Source organism: Chiloscyllium plagiosum, unplaced genomic scaffold, assembly GCF_037043375.1.
Source record: "Chiloscyllium plagiosum isolate Xiang-an unplaced genomic scaffold, Cpla_swu_hap1 HiC_scaffold_2, whole genome shotgun sequence".
Lineage (NCBI taxonomy): Eukaryota > Metazoa > Chordata > Chondrichthyes > Orectolobiformes > Hemiscylliidae > Chiloscyllium > Chiloscyllium plagiosum.
This window is the reverse complement of record NW_028270140.1, coordinates 120201618-120216757: the sequence shown is the minus strand read 5'-3', so window position 1 is coordinate 120216757 and position 15140 is coordinate 120201618. Positions and strand designations below refer to the sequence as shown.

Here is a 15140-nt window from a genome sequence, read left to right as displayed (position 1 = left end):
TTGGTTATGCTGAGTAAGTGCCAATTAATAGCACTGTTGGCGACTCCTTTCATTCACTTTGATCGACAGTAGAATGGTGGGGTATTCATTGGCTAAGTTGGATTACGCTGTGTTTTGTGGATATAGCTGTTAAGGAGCAGATGCCAATGTTACAAAGGTACTGGAACAACTTGCCAGGAGTAGAGCTTGTATTTGAGCAGAAGTACTGTTGTCAGGGCCCCTAGCCTTTGCAGTATCCATTTGTTTTAAAAAATTCTCAAGGTCAGGTTCGTAGGAGAGTAGTCTGACACAGAACAAACGACCAAGAGGCGAGTCTGCTAGAATATGAGCATTTATTCCCCGCAGCGTCGCCACAACCAGGTCTCATACTTACAACGGGTCTGGCTTATACTCACTCTACATGTTACCGGAACTGGGAGCCGTCAGTTCTCGTAGAGCGGTTGCCAACAACCCACGCTCGGCGGTTAAACGTAACCCCGGAGCAGACTCCCGGGTCTGGCTTATACTCACTCTACATGTTATCGGAACTGGGAGCCGTCAGTTCTCGTAGAGCGGTTGCCAACAACCCACGCTCGGCGGTTAAACGTAACCCCGGAGCAGACTCACCGAACTGGAGACTTTTCCAGCTGATATACTCTTTTCCAGATATAAACATTCATGTGAACAGCAGAGCAAGGCTAAAAAACACATTCCATTCTGGTTACATACAGATAAGAAGATTCAATTCACACGGGACTAAGCAACACCTCCATTCCGGTTAGATTCACACATGTATTGGGACATAATTTTTAACCGTTTCACCACACCATTGCCTTCAATGGTTCCTTGTCATTACGTGGAGTGAATTGAATTGATTGAAGACCAGTATCTCTGCTGGTCGGGGGCTCGGGAGGCTGAGATGGGTCACTCAATCAGCACTTGTGGCTGAAGATTGGTGTAAAAGCTTCACATTAATCTTTTGCACTGATTTCTTGTCCCTCCCCTTTGAGATCCTGGGATTTGTATGCAATCATAGAATTTTACACGAGAAAAAGAGATTCTCCAAGCCATCGTGTCTGTACCAGCTCCCAAAAAAACTACCCAGCTATTCCTGTTCTTCAGCTCTATCTCTGTGGCTCTCTAAATACATCTAGCTCTATTTTGAAATCTCCAATGGAATCTGCCACCGTTCTTCCAGGAAGTGCATTCCAAATCCTAACAATGTAGTGAAAGATTTGGCATGCCATGATGTTGCTGGGTGTCATTAAATGCAATGTTTTGCTGTTGAATGCTTCAGGCCACTGTTGGGACCCAACTTGGTGTACCATTCTCAAATGTCCACTATTTCTAATTTTGTCTTCTATCCTCAATAATTGGTATACAGAAGACTGCTTTACAACAACTTTTATGTATGTTGTATCTTTTAACATGGGTGCATTGAATACTTCCCAGATTTCACATTTTAAGGCTTTTAAATCTGTAATTTATCTTATCAAATTCACTTTGTTTGATGGACTGATTCTATGAAACTATCAATATTTGTAGAGTGACTCAGTATGCAATTTGTTGTTTTTGCAAATAGGATTTTCATTTTTGCATTCCATTAGCAGAGAAAGTTTTGTTTTTATCATTCCTGTCAAATGGAGGTTATTATTTAACCATTTTAGTCTTGCAACCTGATTCTCCAAGCCCATGGATTGACAAACAGGATGGCCTTGTTTGATAAATCAGTTTGTGCCAAATTCCACTGTCAAACTTTTTTTGTTATTGGTGAAAATGAAAGGCATTTGATACAGTGCCACACTGCAGACTTGAGAGGCAAGTTATAGGCCATTGTGTAAAAGGAAACAGTGGCAACATGGATATAACTTTGGCTGAATGATAGGAAACAGTGTAGTGGTCAATAGACATTTTTCGGGTCTGAGGAAGGTTTGTAGTGGGTTTCCTCAGGGATCGATTTTGAAATTCTTGCTTTTCCTGATTTAGAGCTGGATCTTGGTGTACAAGAGACAAGTTCAAAGTTTTCAGATGACACTGAACTTGAAAGGATTGTAAACTATGAGCTGGATAGTATGGAATTCTAAAAACATTGACAAGCTGGTGGAGTGGGCAGGTAGGTGGCAGACGAGGTTTATTGCAAAAAAAAACTTATGAAGTGATGAACTTTGATTGGAAGAACGCTGAAAGACAATACAGTCAGTTCTGCTATAATTCGTGTTTCTTCAGTGTGAATTGCCTTTGATGCTGTTGAAGAATTTAGACCGTTATTTGTAGAACGTGAACTTTCCTTATGTATTGGTTATAATGTGATTCCGGCCTCATTAGTTTAAATGGCTTGGCTATTGTGTGATTTTCTTATGAGATCGCATGAGAATGGAACTATCATATTATATCAGAACCAATAGCATAAAATAGGGGACACCGTTCGATAGGGGGTACAGGAGTAGAGGAATTTGGGTGTATATGTGCACAGATCATCAAAAGTGGCAGGACAGGGTGGAGAGAGCAGTAAATAAAGTATATTATGTTCTTAATTTTTTTTAATAGGGCATAGAATGCAAGGGTGGAGGTGATATTGAACTTGTACAAGCCACTTTTAGACTTTGGTTGGAATATTGGGAAAAGTTGCAGGTGTAACATGATAGGAAAGATTTGCGAATGCATTGGAGAGAGTGCATAAGTGATTTCCAAGAATAGTTTGAGTTATGAGAAACTTCAGCTTTCGGAATAGATTGAAGAAGTTGGGATCCTTCTTCCTGGAGAAAAGAAGGCTCCGAGGAGATCTAATAGAAGTTTCAAAATCATGACTGGGATGGACACAGTAAATAGGTTGCAGCTGGTTCTGCTTGTAAAAGAAACAAAAACAAGAGGGAATGGATTTAAGTGACGAGCCAATGAAGAAAGGGTGATGTGAGAAAAGACCTTTTCACTCAGGCATCTGTCCTTGTATGTTTAGGTCATACAGTTTTGAAAATGCAGTCAAAGGACCTTAGGGTGAGTTAATGTAGTCCATTGCATGTTGTAGATGGCGCACAATGTGCCAGTGTATCATTGGAGGAAAGAGTGGACGGGATATCAATCAAGTGATTGGTTTGTCTTGGATAGTATTTTGAAGAGTAATGGCATGCTGAGATAATAATGAAAGGCAGGAGATTTGGTATTGGAGCACTACCTGATCAGGTCCACGCCCTCCTACAACCCGCTCTCCTACAACCCATCCTCCCATCCTGGCACCTTCCCCTGCCACCGCAGGAACTGCACCCAGACCACCTCCCTCACCTCCATCCAAGGCCTTAAAGGAGCCTTCCACATCCATCAAAGTTTTACCTGCACATCCACTAATATCATTTATTGTATCCGTTGCTCCCGATGCGGTCTCCTCTACATTGGGGAGACTGGGCGCCTCCTAGCAGAGCGCTTTAGGGAACATCTCCCAAACCAATCAACCGCATCGCCGTGTGGCCCAACATTTCAACTCCCCCTCCCACTCTGCCGAGAACATGGAGGTCTTGGGCTTCCTTCACTGCCGCTCCCTCTCCACCAAACGCCTGGAGGAAGAACGCCTCATCTTCCGCCTCGGAACACTTCAACCCCAGGGCATCAATGTGGACTTCAACAGTTTCCTCATTTCCCCTTCCCCAACCTCACCCTAGTTCCAAACTGCAAGCTCAGCACTGTCCCCATGACTTGTCCTACCTGCCTATCTTCTTTTCCACCTATCCACTCCACTCTTCCCCCCCGGCCCCGACCTATCACCTTCATCCCCTCCCCCACTCACCTATTGTACTCTATGATACTTTCTCCCCACCCCCACCCTCCTCTAACTTATCTCTCCATGCTTCAGGCTCTCTGCCTTTATTCCTAATGAAGGGCTTTTGCCTGAAACGTGATTTTACTGCTCCTCGGATGCTGCCTGAACTGCTGTGCTCTTCCATCACCACTAATCCAGAATCTGGTTTCCAGCATCTGCAGTCATTGTTTTTACCTATTGGATAATCGAGCCAGACTAGCTAATAGAGCTGCTTCAGGCGTGATGGCCAAATGGTCGCCTCGTGCACTGTAATGATTCTTGGACCAAGACTTGTCAGGAGTTGAGTTGTCCTAGTAGAATCCAAACCAAGCAGGTTATTGCTAAGTCCTGCCTGATAGCACTGTTGATAAGGCCTTCCATTACTTTGTTAATTGAGAATCTACCAATGGAGCGATAATTGGCTGTTTTGAGTTTGTGTTGCTTTTTGTGGAATTTTGTTTAGACTCAGGTAAATGCCAATGTTGGAGCCATGCTAGAATAGCCTGGATAATTCAGCTCACCATTTTTCCATACTCTTGGAATGTTTTCAGAGCTCAGCCTTTGCAGTACACTGTCTCCAAACATTTCTTGGATATGAAGAAGTATGAATTGAATTGTCTGAAAACTGGCATGTGCCATATGAGGATTTCAGAAGGAGGCTGAGATGCATGACTCAGTATACATCACCTTTTTGGAGATTGTTGCAAATGCTTCGCCCTGTCTTCACACTGATAGGTTAGATCATTGCAGGTGAGAATATTTTTGGAGCTGTTTCCTTTTTTAAAATTATCCACCATTATTCAAGTTGGATTGCAGAATCTGGCTGGTTGTGGGACCACGTAACTCTGTTTTATGCTATTTTCACTGTCAGGAAAGAAGTCCTGTGTTTTAGGGTTACTACTTTGATAGATTTTTAGGGATTGAGTTGGTGTTGCTCCTTACTTGACATTCCTGCACTGTTTATTGATCCGGTATTGATCGTCTGGTTTGGTGATGATGGGAGGAGCTGCTTTTATACTGTGCCAAGGTATTTTAGATTGTAGTTCAAAACAATTCTTCTAGTAATGGCCAACTTGACCTTGTAGATGCCCAGTTTTGAATGCTAGATCTGTTTGAAATCTACCCCATTTAGGACAGGTATTGCCATACAGTACAATGGTGGTTATCCTCAATGTGAAAGCATGACTTGGTCAGCAATATGCAGTGGTCAGTCACACCAATATTGCCATGGACAGGTGCATCCATTATAGGTTTGCAAAGGCAAGGTTAATTAGGCTTTTCTGCTCAGTTATGGTGCCATTGGTTAGACATAGAATATACTCAGCATAGATAATTTCAGTGTTTCTGTCACCCTCCGTCCCTGCCCCAAGTGTTGTTCAAGATGAAATGCTACTGGTTCACAAGTTGAAGAGGGTTTGGGTGCACTAGGTGATGTATTAATTTTCTTATTAGTTCGTGCTTCCTTATTTATGAATGCAGGTCATATTATCTGAAAGCTGCATACTATTCTGTTAATCCAAGTCTGTTCTCATGACTTGTCTGGTCTTCTCCACAGCCCCATGAGTTTGATGAATGTCGCTTTGATATCAGTGTGAACGACAGTGTGTGGTACCTCCGTGCGCAAGACCCAGACCATAGACAACAATGGATAGAGGCCATTGAACAACACAAGGTAAAAGGAGAATTTGGAAGTATTGAAGATAATTTGGGATGAACAATAATTATTGGCTGAGCCAGTAATGTGAATTAATAAAAACTGTTGGTTGAATGGAAAATTTGTGAAACATTTCAATTTATCAATGTTTTGTGTGGTAAAAATCTGATTCAACCTCTGGGTACTTTTCTTCTTTACTCATCCATGTTGGGGTGATGGATGTGTGTCAACTTTGAATACATTTCAACAAAGCAAAAACTGACAACTTAGTGGGATGTACATGACAAGTTTTGGTTTTGTGTGAGGGAAATAGTGTGTCTCAAACTTGATTGAGATTTTTTTGAGGAAGTAACCAAGAAGATTGAGGCAAACCAAAAGAGAAAATGCTGGAAAATCTCAGCAGGTCTGGCAGCATCTGTAAGAAGAGAAAAGAACTGACGTTTCGAGTCTAATGGACCCTTTGTGAAAGCTTTGACAAAGGGTCCGTTAGACTCGAAACGTCAGCTCTTTTCTCTCCTTACAGATGCTGCCAGACCTGCTGAGATTTTCCAGCATTTTCTCTTTTGGTTTCAGATTCCAGCATCCGCAGTAATTTGCTTTTATCGAAGATTGAGGGCAAAGCGGTAGACAGTGTTTACTTGGACTTTAGTAAAGCCTTTTGACAAGGTTCTGCATGGTAGTCTAATTTGTAAAGTTAAATCAGAAGGGCTTCAGGATGAGCTTGGATACAAATTTGGCTTAACAGCAGGAGACAGTGATGGTAGAGGATTGGTTTTTAGACTGGAGGCCTGTGACCAGTGCTGTTCCACAGAGATGGGTACTGGGTCCACTGTTACTCGTTTATGTAAATGATTTAGATGAGAATCTAGAAGGCATGGTTAGTAAGTTTGAGAATGACATTAAGATTGGAGTTTATAGTGGACAGTGAAAAAGATTATCTAAGATTAAAAAGAGGTTTTGATCAACTGGGTCAGTGGGCTGAAGAGTAGCAGATAAAGTTTAATTTGGATAAATGTGAGGTCTCTGACTCTAAGTACAGCATGAATTTAGTCATTTAGTCAGAAAAATTACAAAACAGAATGGGACAGGTCGGAATTGAAAGCTCAGGTGACCAGCTGGAAACGCGTGTATTTCTGCTGTCAGTTTCATGATGAGAACTTAACTCATTGGCTTTCTTTCCAAAGGACTTAATTTTGGTGCTTGTCTATTCTGTACCAGCTTTTGTATAGAAAACGTCTGCAATGGTTATATTCTCATTTTACTCTTTGGAATTTAGAAGGCATTAATGAAAGCTAATAGTAAACTGAGGTGTAAAGCAAACTATGATTAGGATTGTGATGGAATTCAGGAAGGCTTTTTGGAGGTAGGTACAACTCCGGTGTTACAAATGTGTTTAAATAGGTTTAATAAAAAGGTGCAAGAAATGGTAATTATGGTGAACAGTATACATGAATTTTTGGTTTTGTATACAATTGTTTTTACACAAACAGGATATAATGTTTAATTTGTAAAAGAGCATTGCTGGCCTTGAACAGTGAATTAAGAAGAGCAGGAAAATCGACGTTTCGGGCAAAAGCCCTTCATCAGGAATGACTCATTCCTGATGAAGGTCTTTTGCCCGAAGTGTCAATTTTCCTGCTCCTCGGATGCTGCCTGACCTGCGGTTCTTTTCCAACACCACTCTAATCTCCAGCATCTGCAGTCCTCACTTTTGCCTGCAACAGTGAATTGTCTTGTTCAATGATTCTTTTCAACGAGAGATCTTTAACCGCTTGCTTTAGCTCAGTACTCATTGTTTAAGTTAATATCATCTATTTTTGTTGGGCTTTTAAGGACGGAAAGTGTAAGAATCCAGTACTTTGCTGTTTCTTTAGCCTCGCCTTGTTTTCAGGAGTGATCTCTGCATGCTTAAAGTTGTGAAAATAACCTGTGGAAAAGTGTGCAAAGTAAGCTATGCCAAAATACATATGGATAAAGAACATAAGAACTAGGATGAGGAGTGGGCAATTCAGCCCCTTGAGCTCACTTGCCATTTAATATGATCGTGACTGACCTTATCTCAGCCTCAACTTCCTTTTCCTGCCTGCTCCCCATAGCTCTTCAGTTAACATATAACTAATTAAAAATCAGTCTGCTTAGCTAAGTATGAGCAGTTTTAGCTGAAGATAGGAAGATCTTTGATAAATGTTATATGTGGACTTGACACCTTTACCCTAACTTGGATTCACCTTGCAAATTGTTGTTTTGCAAAAGTATTAATAGAAGAACTTACACGTGAACACAATATTATAGAGTCATAGAGCTGTACAGCATAGAAATAACTTGTCCACGCCAACCATAGATCCTAAATTAATCTCGTTCTGTTTGCCAGGATTTGGTCCATAGCCCTCTAAACCTGTTCTATTTATGTACCCATCCAGATTCCTTTTAAATGTTGCACTTGTACCCACCTCCTCCAATTCCTCTGACCGCTCACTGCAGGTATACACCACCCTCTGCGTGGAAAAAGTTGCCCCTTAGGTCCCTTTTACATCTTTCTCCTGTTACCTTAAACCTATGCCGTCCAGATTTGGACTCCCCTGCCCTGGGAAAAAGAACTTGGCTATTCACCCATCAATCACAGCATGGAAACACACCTTTTAGTCCAACCAGTCCATGCTGACCATAATCCTAAAGTAAACTAGACGCACCTGCTAGTGCTTAGCTATACTCTCCAAACATATCTTATTCACTCTGTAACAAAAAAAATGCCCCTCATGTCATGTTTAAATCTTGCTCCTCTCACCTTAAAATCATACCCCCTAGTCTTGAAATCCCCCATTCTAGGGAAAAGACACCTGCCATTCACCTTATTTATACCCATTATGAGTTTATAAACCTCCTATAGGTCACCCCTTCGCCTCTGTGCTCCAGGGAAAATTGCTCCAACCTATTCAGCCTCTCCCTATATAGCTCAAATCCTTCAACCCTGACGGTATCCTTATAAATCTTTTGTGAAACTTGAAAGGGGTCACACCATCCATCGTACAACAGGGAGACCAGATTTAAATGCAGTATTCCACAAGTGGCCTAACTACTGTCCTGTATGGCTGCAACATGACATCCCAACTCCTGCACTCAATGCACTGACCACTGAAGGCAAGCTTACCAAGCACCACCTTCAGCACCCAGTCTACCTGTGACTACACTTTCAAAGAGCTATGAACCTGTATCCCAAGGTCTGTTTGTTTGGCAACACTTCCCACATTTTGTTTATTTTTAAATTCTTAAAATATTGATGTAGAAGCAGAACTAAATTGGTTAGCCCTTTGAAAGAGTAAGCATAATATGACCTAAAATGGTGATCTTTTTTATAAGAGTTTAGGATTCTAAGTTGAAAATTAACTATAAGTTGGTTAAGTGACATCTCGTTCAACTTCTAAATCTCATTTCCCTCCTTCACATTCTGAAGCCTGCAAGGCTGTAGAAACATTGAAGTTGTAAAATAGAATTCTTTTCTCGGTACGCTTTTTGAATTTTTTGTTTACTTTGTCTCACACTAATGAATACAGTCTATTTCAGAATTCTCAGTTAAGACAGTAATTCTATTCAGTTAACTAATGATGCTTTTTTTTTTGTTTTTTTTCAAATGCTGTCAGAGTGGCAATTTTTCTCCAATGTTGGGACTGATCTTTTTGAGGTTTATAATTTACACCGCACACTATCCCAGGAGTTCTCAGAGGGATCCATCAAACTATAAGCAAAACTAATACTCCCTTGCCTTAACAAAAATAATGACAGCAACACCTGTTCTGAGTCGGAATATTGCAGCATGAAAGAACACTCGGCCTATTGTGATCACACTGATCAAGCACCTATCTATTCTAGGCTTATTTCCTTAACTTGGCCTGTAGCCTTGTATGCAATGGCTTTCCAAATGTTAATCTAAGTACTACTAAAATGTTCTGATGTTTCCCACCTCTAATACTCTTTCAGGTGATGAGTTCCAGATAGCCCCCTCCCTCTGGGCAAAAATGTTATTCCTTAAGTCTCCTCTAAATCTCTTGCCCCTCAACTTAAATTATTGTCCCATCTTTTGACCGCTCTACTAAAGAGAGAAGTTTATTTCCACCTAAGCCCCTCATAATTTTGTATATCATAATTAGTTACCCTGTTGACCTTCTCTGCTCTAAAGAAAGCAACTCCAGGCTATCTATTCTCTCCGCCGTCGTCCGCCGTCATTTCCGCCACCTCCAAACGGACCCCACCACCACGGATATATTTCCCTCCCCTTCCCTATCAGCATTCCGTAAAGACCACTCCCTCCGTGACTCCCTCGTCAGATCCACACCCCCCCACCAACCCAACCTCCACTCCCGGCACCTTCCTCTGCAACCGCAGGAGGTGCAAGACTTGCGCCCACACCTCCCCCCTCACCTCCCTCCAAGGCCCCAAAGGAAACTTCCATATCCGCCACAGATTCACCTGCACCTCACACACGCCATCTATTGCATCCTCTGCACCCGATGTGGCCTCCTCTATATTGGGGAGACAGGCCGCCTACTTGCGGAGCGTTTCAGAGAACACCTCTGGGACACCCGGACCAACCAACCCAACCACCCTGTGGCTCAACACTTCAACTCCCCCTCCCACTCCACCAAGGATATGCAGGTCTTTGGACTCCTCCATCGCCAGACCACAACAACACGACGGTTGGAGGAAGAGCGCCTCATCTTCCGCCTAGGAACCCTCCAACCACAAGGGATGAACTCGGATTTCACCAGTTGCCTCGTTTTCCCCTCCCCCCCACTTGTCTCAGTCAAATCCATTGAACTCAGCACCTAACCTGCAATCTTCTTCCTGACCTCTCCGCCCCCCCCACCCCAGTCTGACCTATCACCCTCACCTTGACCTCTTTCCACCTATCGCATTTCCGACGCCCCTCCCCCAAGTCCCTCCTCCCTACCTTTTATCTTAGCCTGCTGGACAAACTTTCCTCATTCCTGAAGAAGGGCTTTTGCCCGAAACGTCGATTCTCCTGTTCCCTGGATGCTGCCTGACCTGCTGCGCTTTTCCAGCAACACATTTTCAGGCTCCTATCTATTCTCTCTCTTTAGCTGAAACATGCCAGCTCAGGTAATGTTCTGTTCAATGTCCTCTGCTGTATCTCATGCAATCGCATCAGTCATGTTGTGTGACCTCAGGTATAAAGCCTTGCTTACTATTTAGCACATCATTAAGCTCCTGTACTCAGTGCTCTGACTGATTAAGGCAAGCATGCCAAATGTCACCTTCACCACTCTATCGACCTATGACACCACTTTTGAAGAACTATGTACCTGCACCAATGTTTGACAACACTCCCCAGGGCCCTATCATTAACTATAAGTCCTGCACTGGTTTGTCTTAGCGAAAATCTGAATTCTTGTCCTTGCAGCAGCTCCAGCTCCACAGCCATGTACTCACCTGCCCTATCGTGCTATTCCTACTTTCACTAGCTTGTGCTGTCGAGAGTAATCCAGAGATTGCTACCCTCTAGAGAAAGGTCTTACCTTGCCCTTAACCTGTTGCTGCTCGCCCTTAACTTGTTGCTGCTCATCCTCAACAAAGCCTGTTATTCATCTCAGCCCACTCTTGAATCTAGCCAGAAGCCCCCTAACCACAAAGTAGCCCCTTATAAAAATTGCTGGAACGAGGCACAGCAATACTTCCCCCTCCCACTTAACTAACCTCCTTCACTTAGCTCAACTCCCAGTGTTTTTACTTAGTTTTCACTCCATGCTAGGAGCACTTTAGACCTTGCTATTATACAAATAGCCTGCCCTGCTACAAGAACCAAATTTAGCAAGGCCGCTGAAAAATAAACAAATTGAGCACAAGCTTTATCGTCTGGAAGCATAGAGTTAAAAGGGTGTAATGTTAAGCCAATATTGAATCTTGGCTAACCACACTCGGAGTGTTTTTGGTTGCCATTTTGTTAAAGGTAAATGAAGGCACTTGAGGGTGTAGATATTTGCAAGGATGATGTTGAGAAAGGATGAACAAGCTGAGTTTTTCTTGAATAAAGGTAAGTGCTGATGTAATGCAGGTCTTCAAAACTGTTGAAGGGTTTTGGCAGCAGAGACAAAGCAAATGTTTCCTCTAGTGGAGATAAGAATAACTTGAGACTATCAGTGCAAGATATTCACCAAGAAATCAAATAGATTATTCAACAGAATCTTCGCACAATAGAATGTGGAACCCACTTTTACAAGGAGCAATTGATGTGCATAGAATGAATACACTTAAGGGGAAACTAGAAAAGTATAGAAAGGTGAAATGAACACATGGTTACAAAGGCAGAGTTAAATGAGAAAAGGTGAGAGGAGACTAAGTGAAGTACAAATTCAGGCTTGAACAGGTTGGGCCAAATGGTTTGTTGCTGTCTACTTCATGTAACAAGTACATAGTTAGTCCTGTTTTGCACCTTTTCTGGCCACCAGTATGTACTGCTACATAGGCTTGGGGTACGGATGACGGAAAGAGTAGACTGGTAATGCCATAAAATTCTAGTTGTTCACAAAAATGTGGAACACAGATTGTGTTGCATTTCTTAACATTACTTAGTAGGAGTTCAGTTAGCCTTTGTAGTTTTGTTTGATTTGTGTTTTAAAGTTATTAATATAGGCTGAGGTGGAATGTTGTAATAATGCGATGTAATTTGAATTGCAGCTTTATCTTAGTTTTGACTACAAAAAAATTACTCTTGTCTACCATGGTGGCTCAGTGGTTGGCATTGATGTCTCAGTGCCAGGAGCCTGAATTTGATTCCAGCATCAGGTGACTGTCAGTGTCGAGTTGGCATATTCTCCCCGTGTCTGTGCGGGTTTCCACCCACTGACTAAGGATGTGCACGTTAGGTGGATTGACCATGCTAAATTACCCACAGTGTTCAGGGATGTGTAGGTTAGGTGCATGAGCTATAGTAAATGCAGGGTGATGAGGATGGGTCTCGGTGGGATGCTGTTTGGAGGGTTGGTGTGAACTTGTTGGGCTGAATGGCCTGTTTCCACACTGGGGATTGTATGTTTTAAAAAAAGAAAGCTTTAGTTAGGTTTCAGCTAGGCTGTTTTTATATCTGAAACTGTATATCCTCCCTCTATTCATGTAGCTTGAATTTTATAGAAACATAAATTATTGGCAATTTGGATCAGCATCCTTACATTTTGCTATATACATTGTGGAAAAAATAATTGTGGGAATACTTTAGAATCAATATCTGTTTGAGAATGCATTTCTTTAGTTTTCTTTAATCAAAGTAATTTTTTTGCAGATGTTTTTGATTTGTTTGAAGCATTGTGGAATGTTTGGAGAAAGGGTGTGGGACAGATGTTTCCCTTGTGCTCGTGCTCAGGAGCTGAACAAGTGGTGAGGGAGTCTGGCTATGTCTTAATTAAACATTATTCAGGAGAAAGACGAGAAAAAGGTGAAGCTGTTTCCATTGTGTTCATATTAACAGGCACTTAACTTCATTCATGAACATAATTTTTTTAAGGTAAACTGTTCGCAAGGCCAAAAACACTCTTTAAGAAACAAAACATTAAACAAAACAATGTTGAATCAACTTCCTTGACCAGATACTTTGCCGATGAGCATGAGACAGTGGAAAAATGTGAAGGTGGGTTTATGATCAATGTGTTGGCTATTGAGCAGAAGTGTTGCATTGGTTGAAAATATCAGTTGTATTCAAAATGGCTGAAAAAGTAATGTCAAAACTGGTAGAAAAGTTTCCATTTGAGAGAGTTGACTTATGTCTTTATTTAGCACCTGAAGATTGCATACTTAATTCAGCAATTGGTTGTATCTTTTTCTTGGTTCTTTTTAACACACAAACTAGCTATCATTGCCATCAGCCTTGGTGAATCTGACAATTTGCAAACTCACTTAATAGAACTGCCAGGGTTTATTTCCAGTCACTGACCAGGAGTAACCTTCAGTGTGTTGGATTGTTTGTATGTAAGCTTTACACAGCGCCCTCTGTTGGTTTTATAGCAGAAGATAAATGTTTTAGAGCTTGTATTGCTATAGGACCGAGACATCCTGAGTCGTCTTTTTGAATATGGTGCACGTAAAAGAACGTGAATGACGGTCATTTAATATATTCTGATTGCTTTCATTTCTAAATTGTGGGTACGTGAACACAGACTACACTAACATAGATCGTGTTTGGTAGCTTTGAGCATTCAATTTTTTAACCTAAAATTTTTAAAATTATTAACGTTTGGTTGTAGAGCTTTCTCATCTAAGATGAACTTCTATTCTCCTACAATATCTTCTTGTAACAGCCTGTAGCGAGTGTCACATAAGGCAGAAAAACTATATTGTCTGCTGGTGATGCAACATGGACTGTAATTTTTTTGCAAGAAATGACAATTTGTTTTAAAAATGATTGTTTGAATAGAATGGCGTGATAACTGTTATTTTAACAATAAATCACTCAATTCAAAGTTGCTTAATTCACTAAATCATGACTTTGTTGTATTGTCATTCAGTTTACGTTAAATGATTTGTATTTTCAATGCAAAATAGTATTTAAATTAATTGGGGAAAAATCAGCTATAAACCAATTCTGCATTTGTAGCTGAATGTATTATTTATGGACTTTTCAGTGCATTTTCATTCAGATATGAGCATTTGAGATATACAGAAAATATTCTACATTAAAAAAATTGGAAAATTTTTATTGGTCGGTTTGGACATTGTAGGACACGTGTTGCCATTGTATCCTGAAGTGTGCCCTGAACTTGGACCTTTTGCTCAACCACTGTGCCACAAGACCCTTATTAAATTCAGGAATCTTGGCTTCATGCCAGTGCAATATGTGAGATTATGTTCAACTTGACTTTCTTCCATCTTGTGGACCCACCTGTTGACCTCAGTGTTTGACTGCCTCTCAGCTTCTGATAATGCTGGAGACATGGATTTCTCTTCGATCAAACTGGTTCAAAAGAAATGTAAAACTATGCGTAGAATTTCAGGAGTAGAAAAATCAGTAATTATCTATTTCTTTGCATGTTTTTGAATTCATATGGCTGAATTTACATACTTTTTACAGTGATAGCCATAATTTAAAGAAGAATGTTATACTTTGGCCTCAGTTGTTCAATCTGATTTTTATTAATACATTATTAAAACAGTATTTTGATCTGTCACATCCCTCGGCATAAATTTACAGTGGTAACATGGGAACAAAAAGCCTGGAATTTATGTAATTTCCTGATTTCAGTCCCAAAGGACATTTGATTCTTTAATTTTGCCTATATCATTTTGAATGTGTGACAGCAATCTGAATATAATATAGCTTTCCATTGGTATACTAAGGCTTAGTGTTGTGTCCAAAGCAGATGTTCGTTGATGACATGAATGGCTTTATAAAACAATAAGCAAAACAATGGAATGATTTTGTTTTGTTCTTTGTAGGGGGGGAATAGGTTGTTCATTCCCATAAGCTTGTTTGATCATTTAGTGAGATCTGGGTGGATCAGTATCACAACTCCAATCATCTGCCTTGGCTTTATTTCCAAGGCTAACAAAACTTCCTTGATTTCAAGTTTAAAACAATTAATTGAACTTGCATCTGCTACTTGACTTCCTGGAGTTTCTCCACTCAAACCAAATTAAATGGAAAGTAAGAAGTGGGCCACTAATTGCAGAGAAGAAAAACAAAAGTAGTTGCTCCTATTTCCCCTTCACGCTGAA

General features: G+C 41.0%; 1 protein-coding gene across 5 annotated transcripts in view; it reads left to right on the top strand.

Moving 5' to 3' along the window:
* Nucleotides 1–15140, top strand: part of LOC122556187 (ceramide transfer protein) — a 116653-nt gene that overhangs the window by 33766 nt on the left and 67747 nt on the right. For all 5 annotated transcript variants that reach the window (XM_088000316.1, XM_088000317.1, XM_088000325.1 and 2 more), the window contains exon 3: nucleotides 5325–5441. In XM_088000316.1, coding sequence (XP_087856442.1) covers nucleotides 5325–5441 — 117 coding nt within the window. The remainder of the gene's footprint in view (nucleotides 1–5324; nucleotides 5442–15140) is intronic.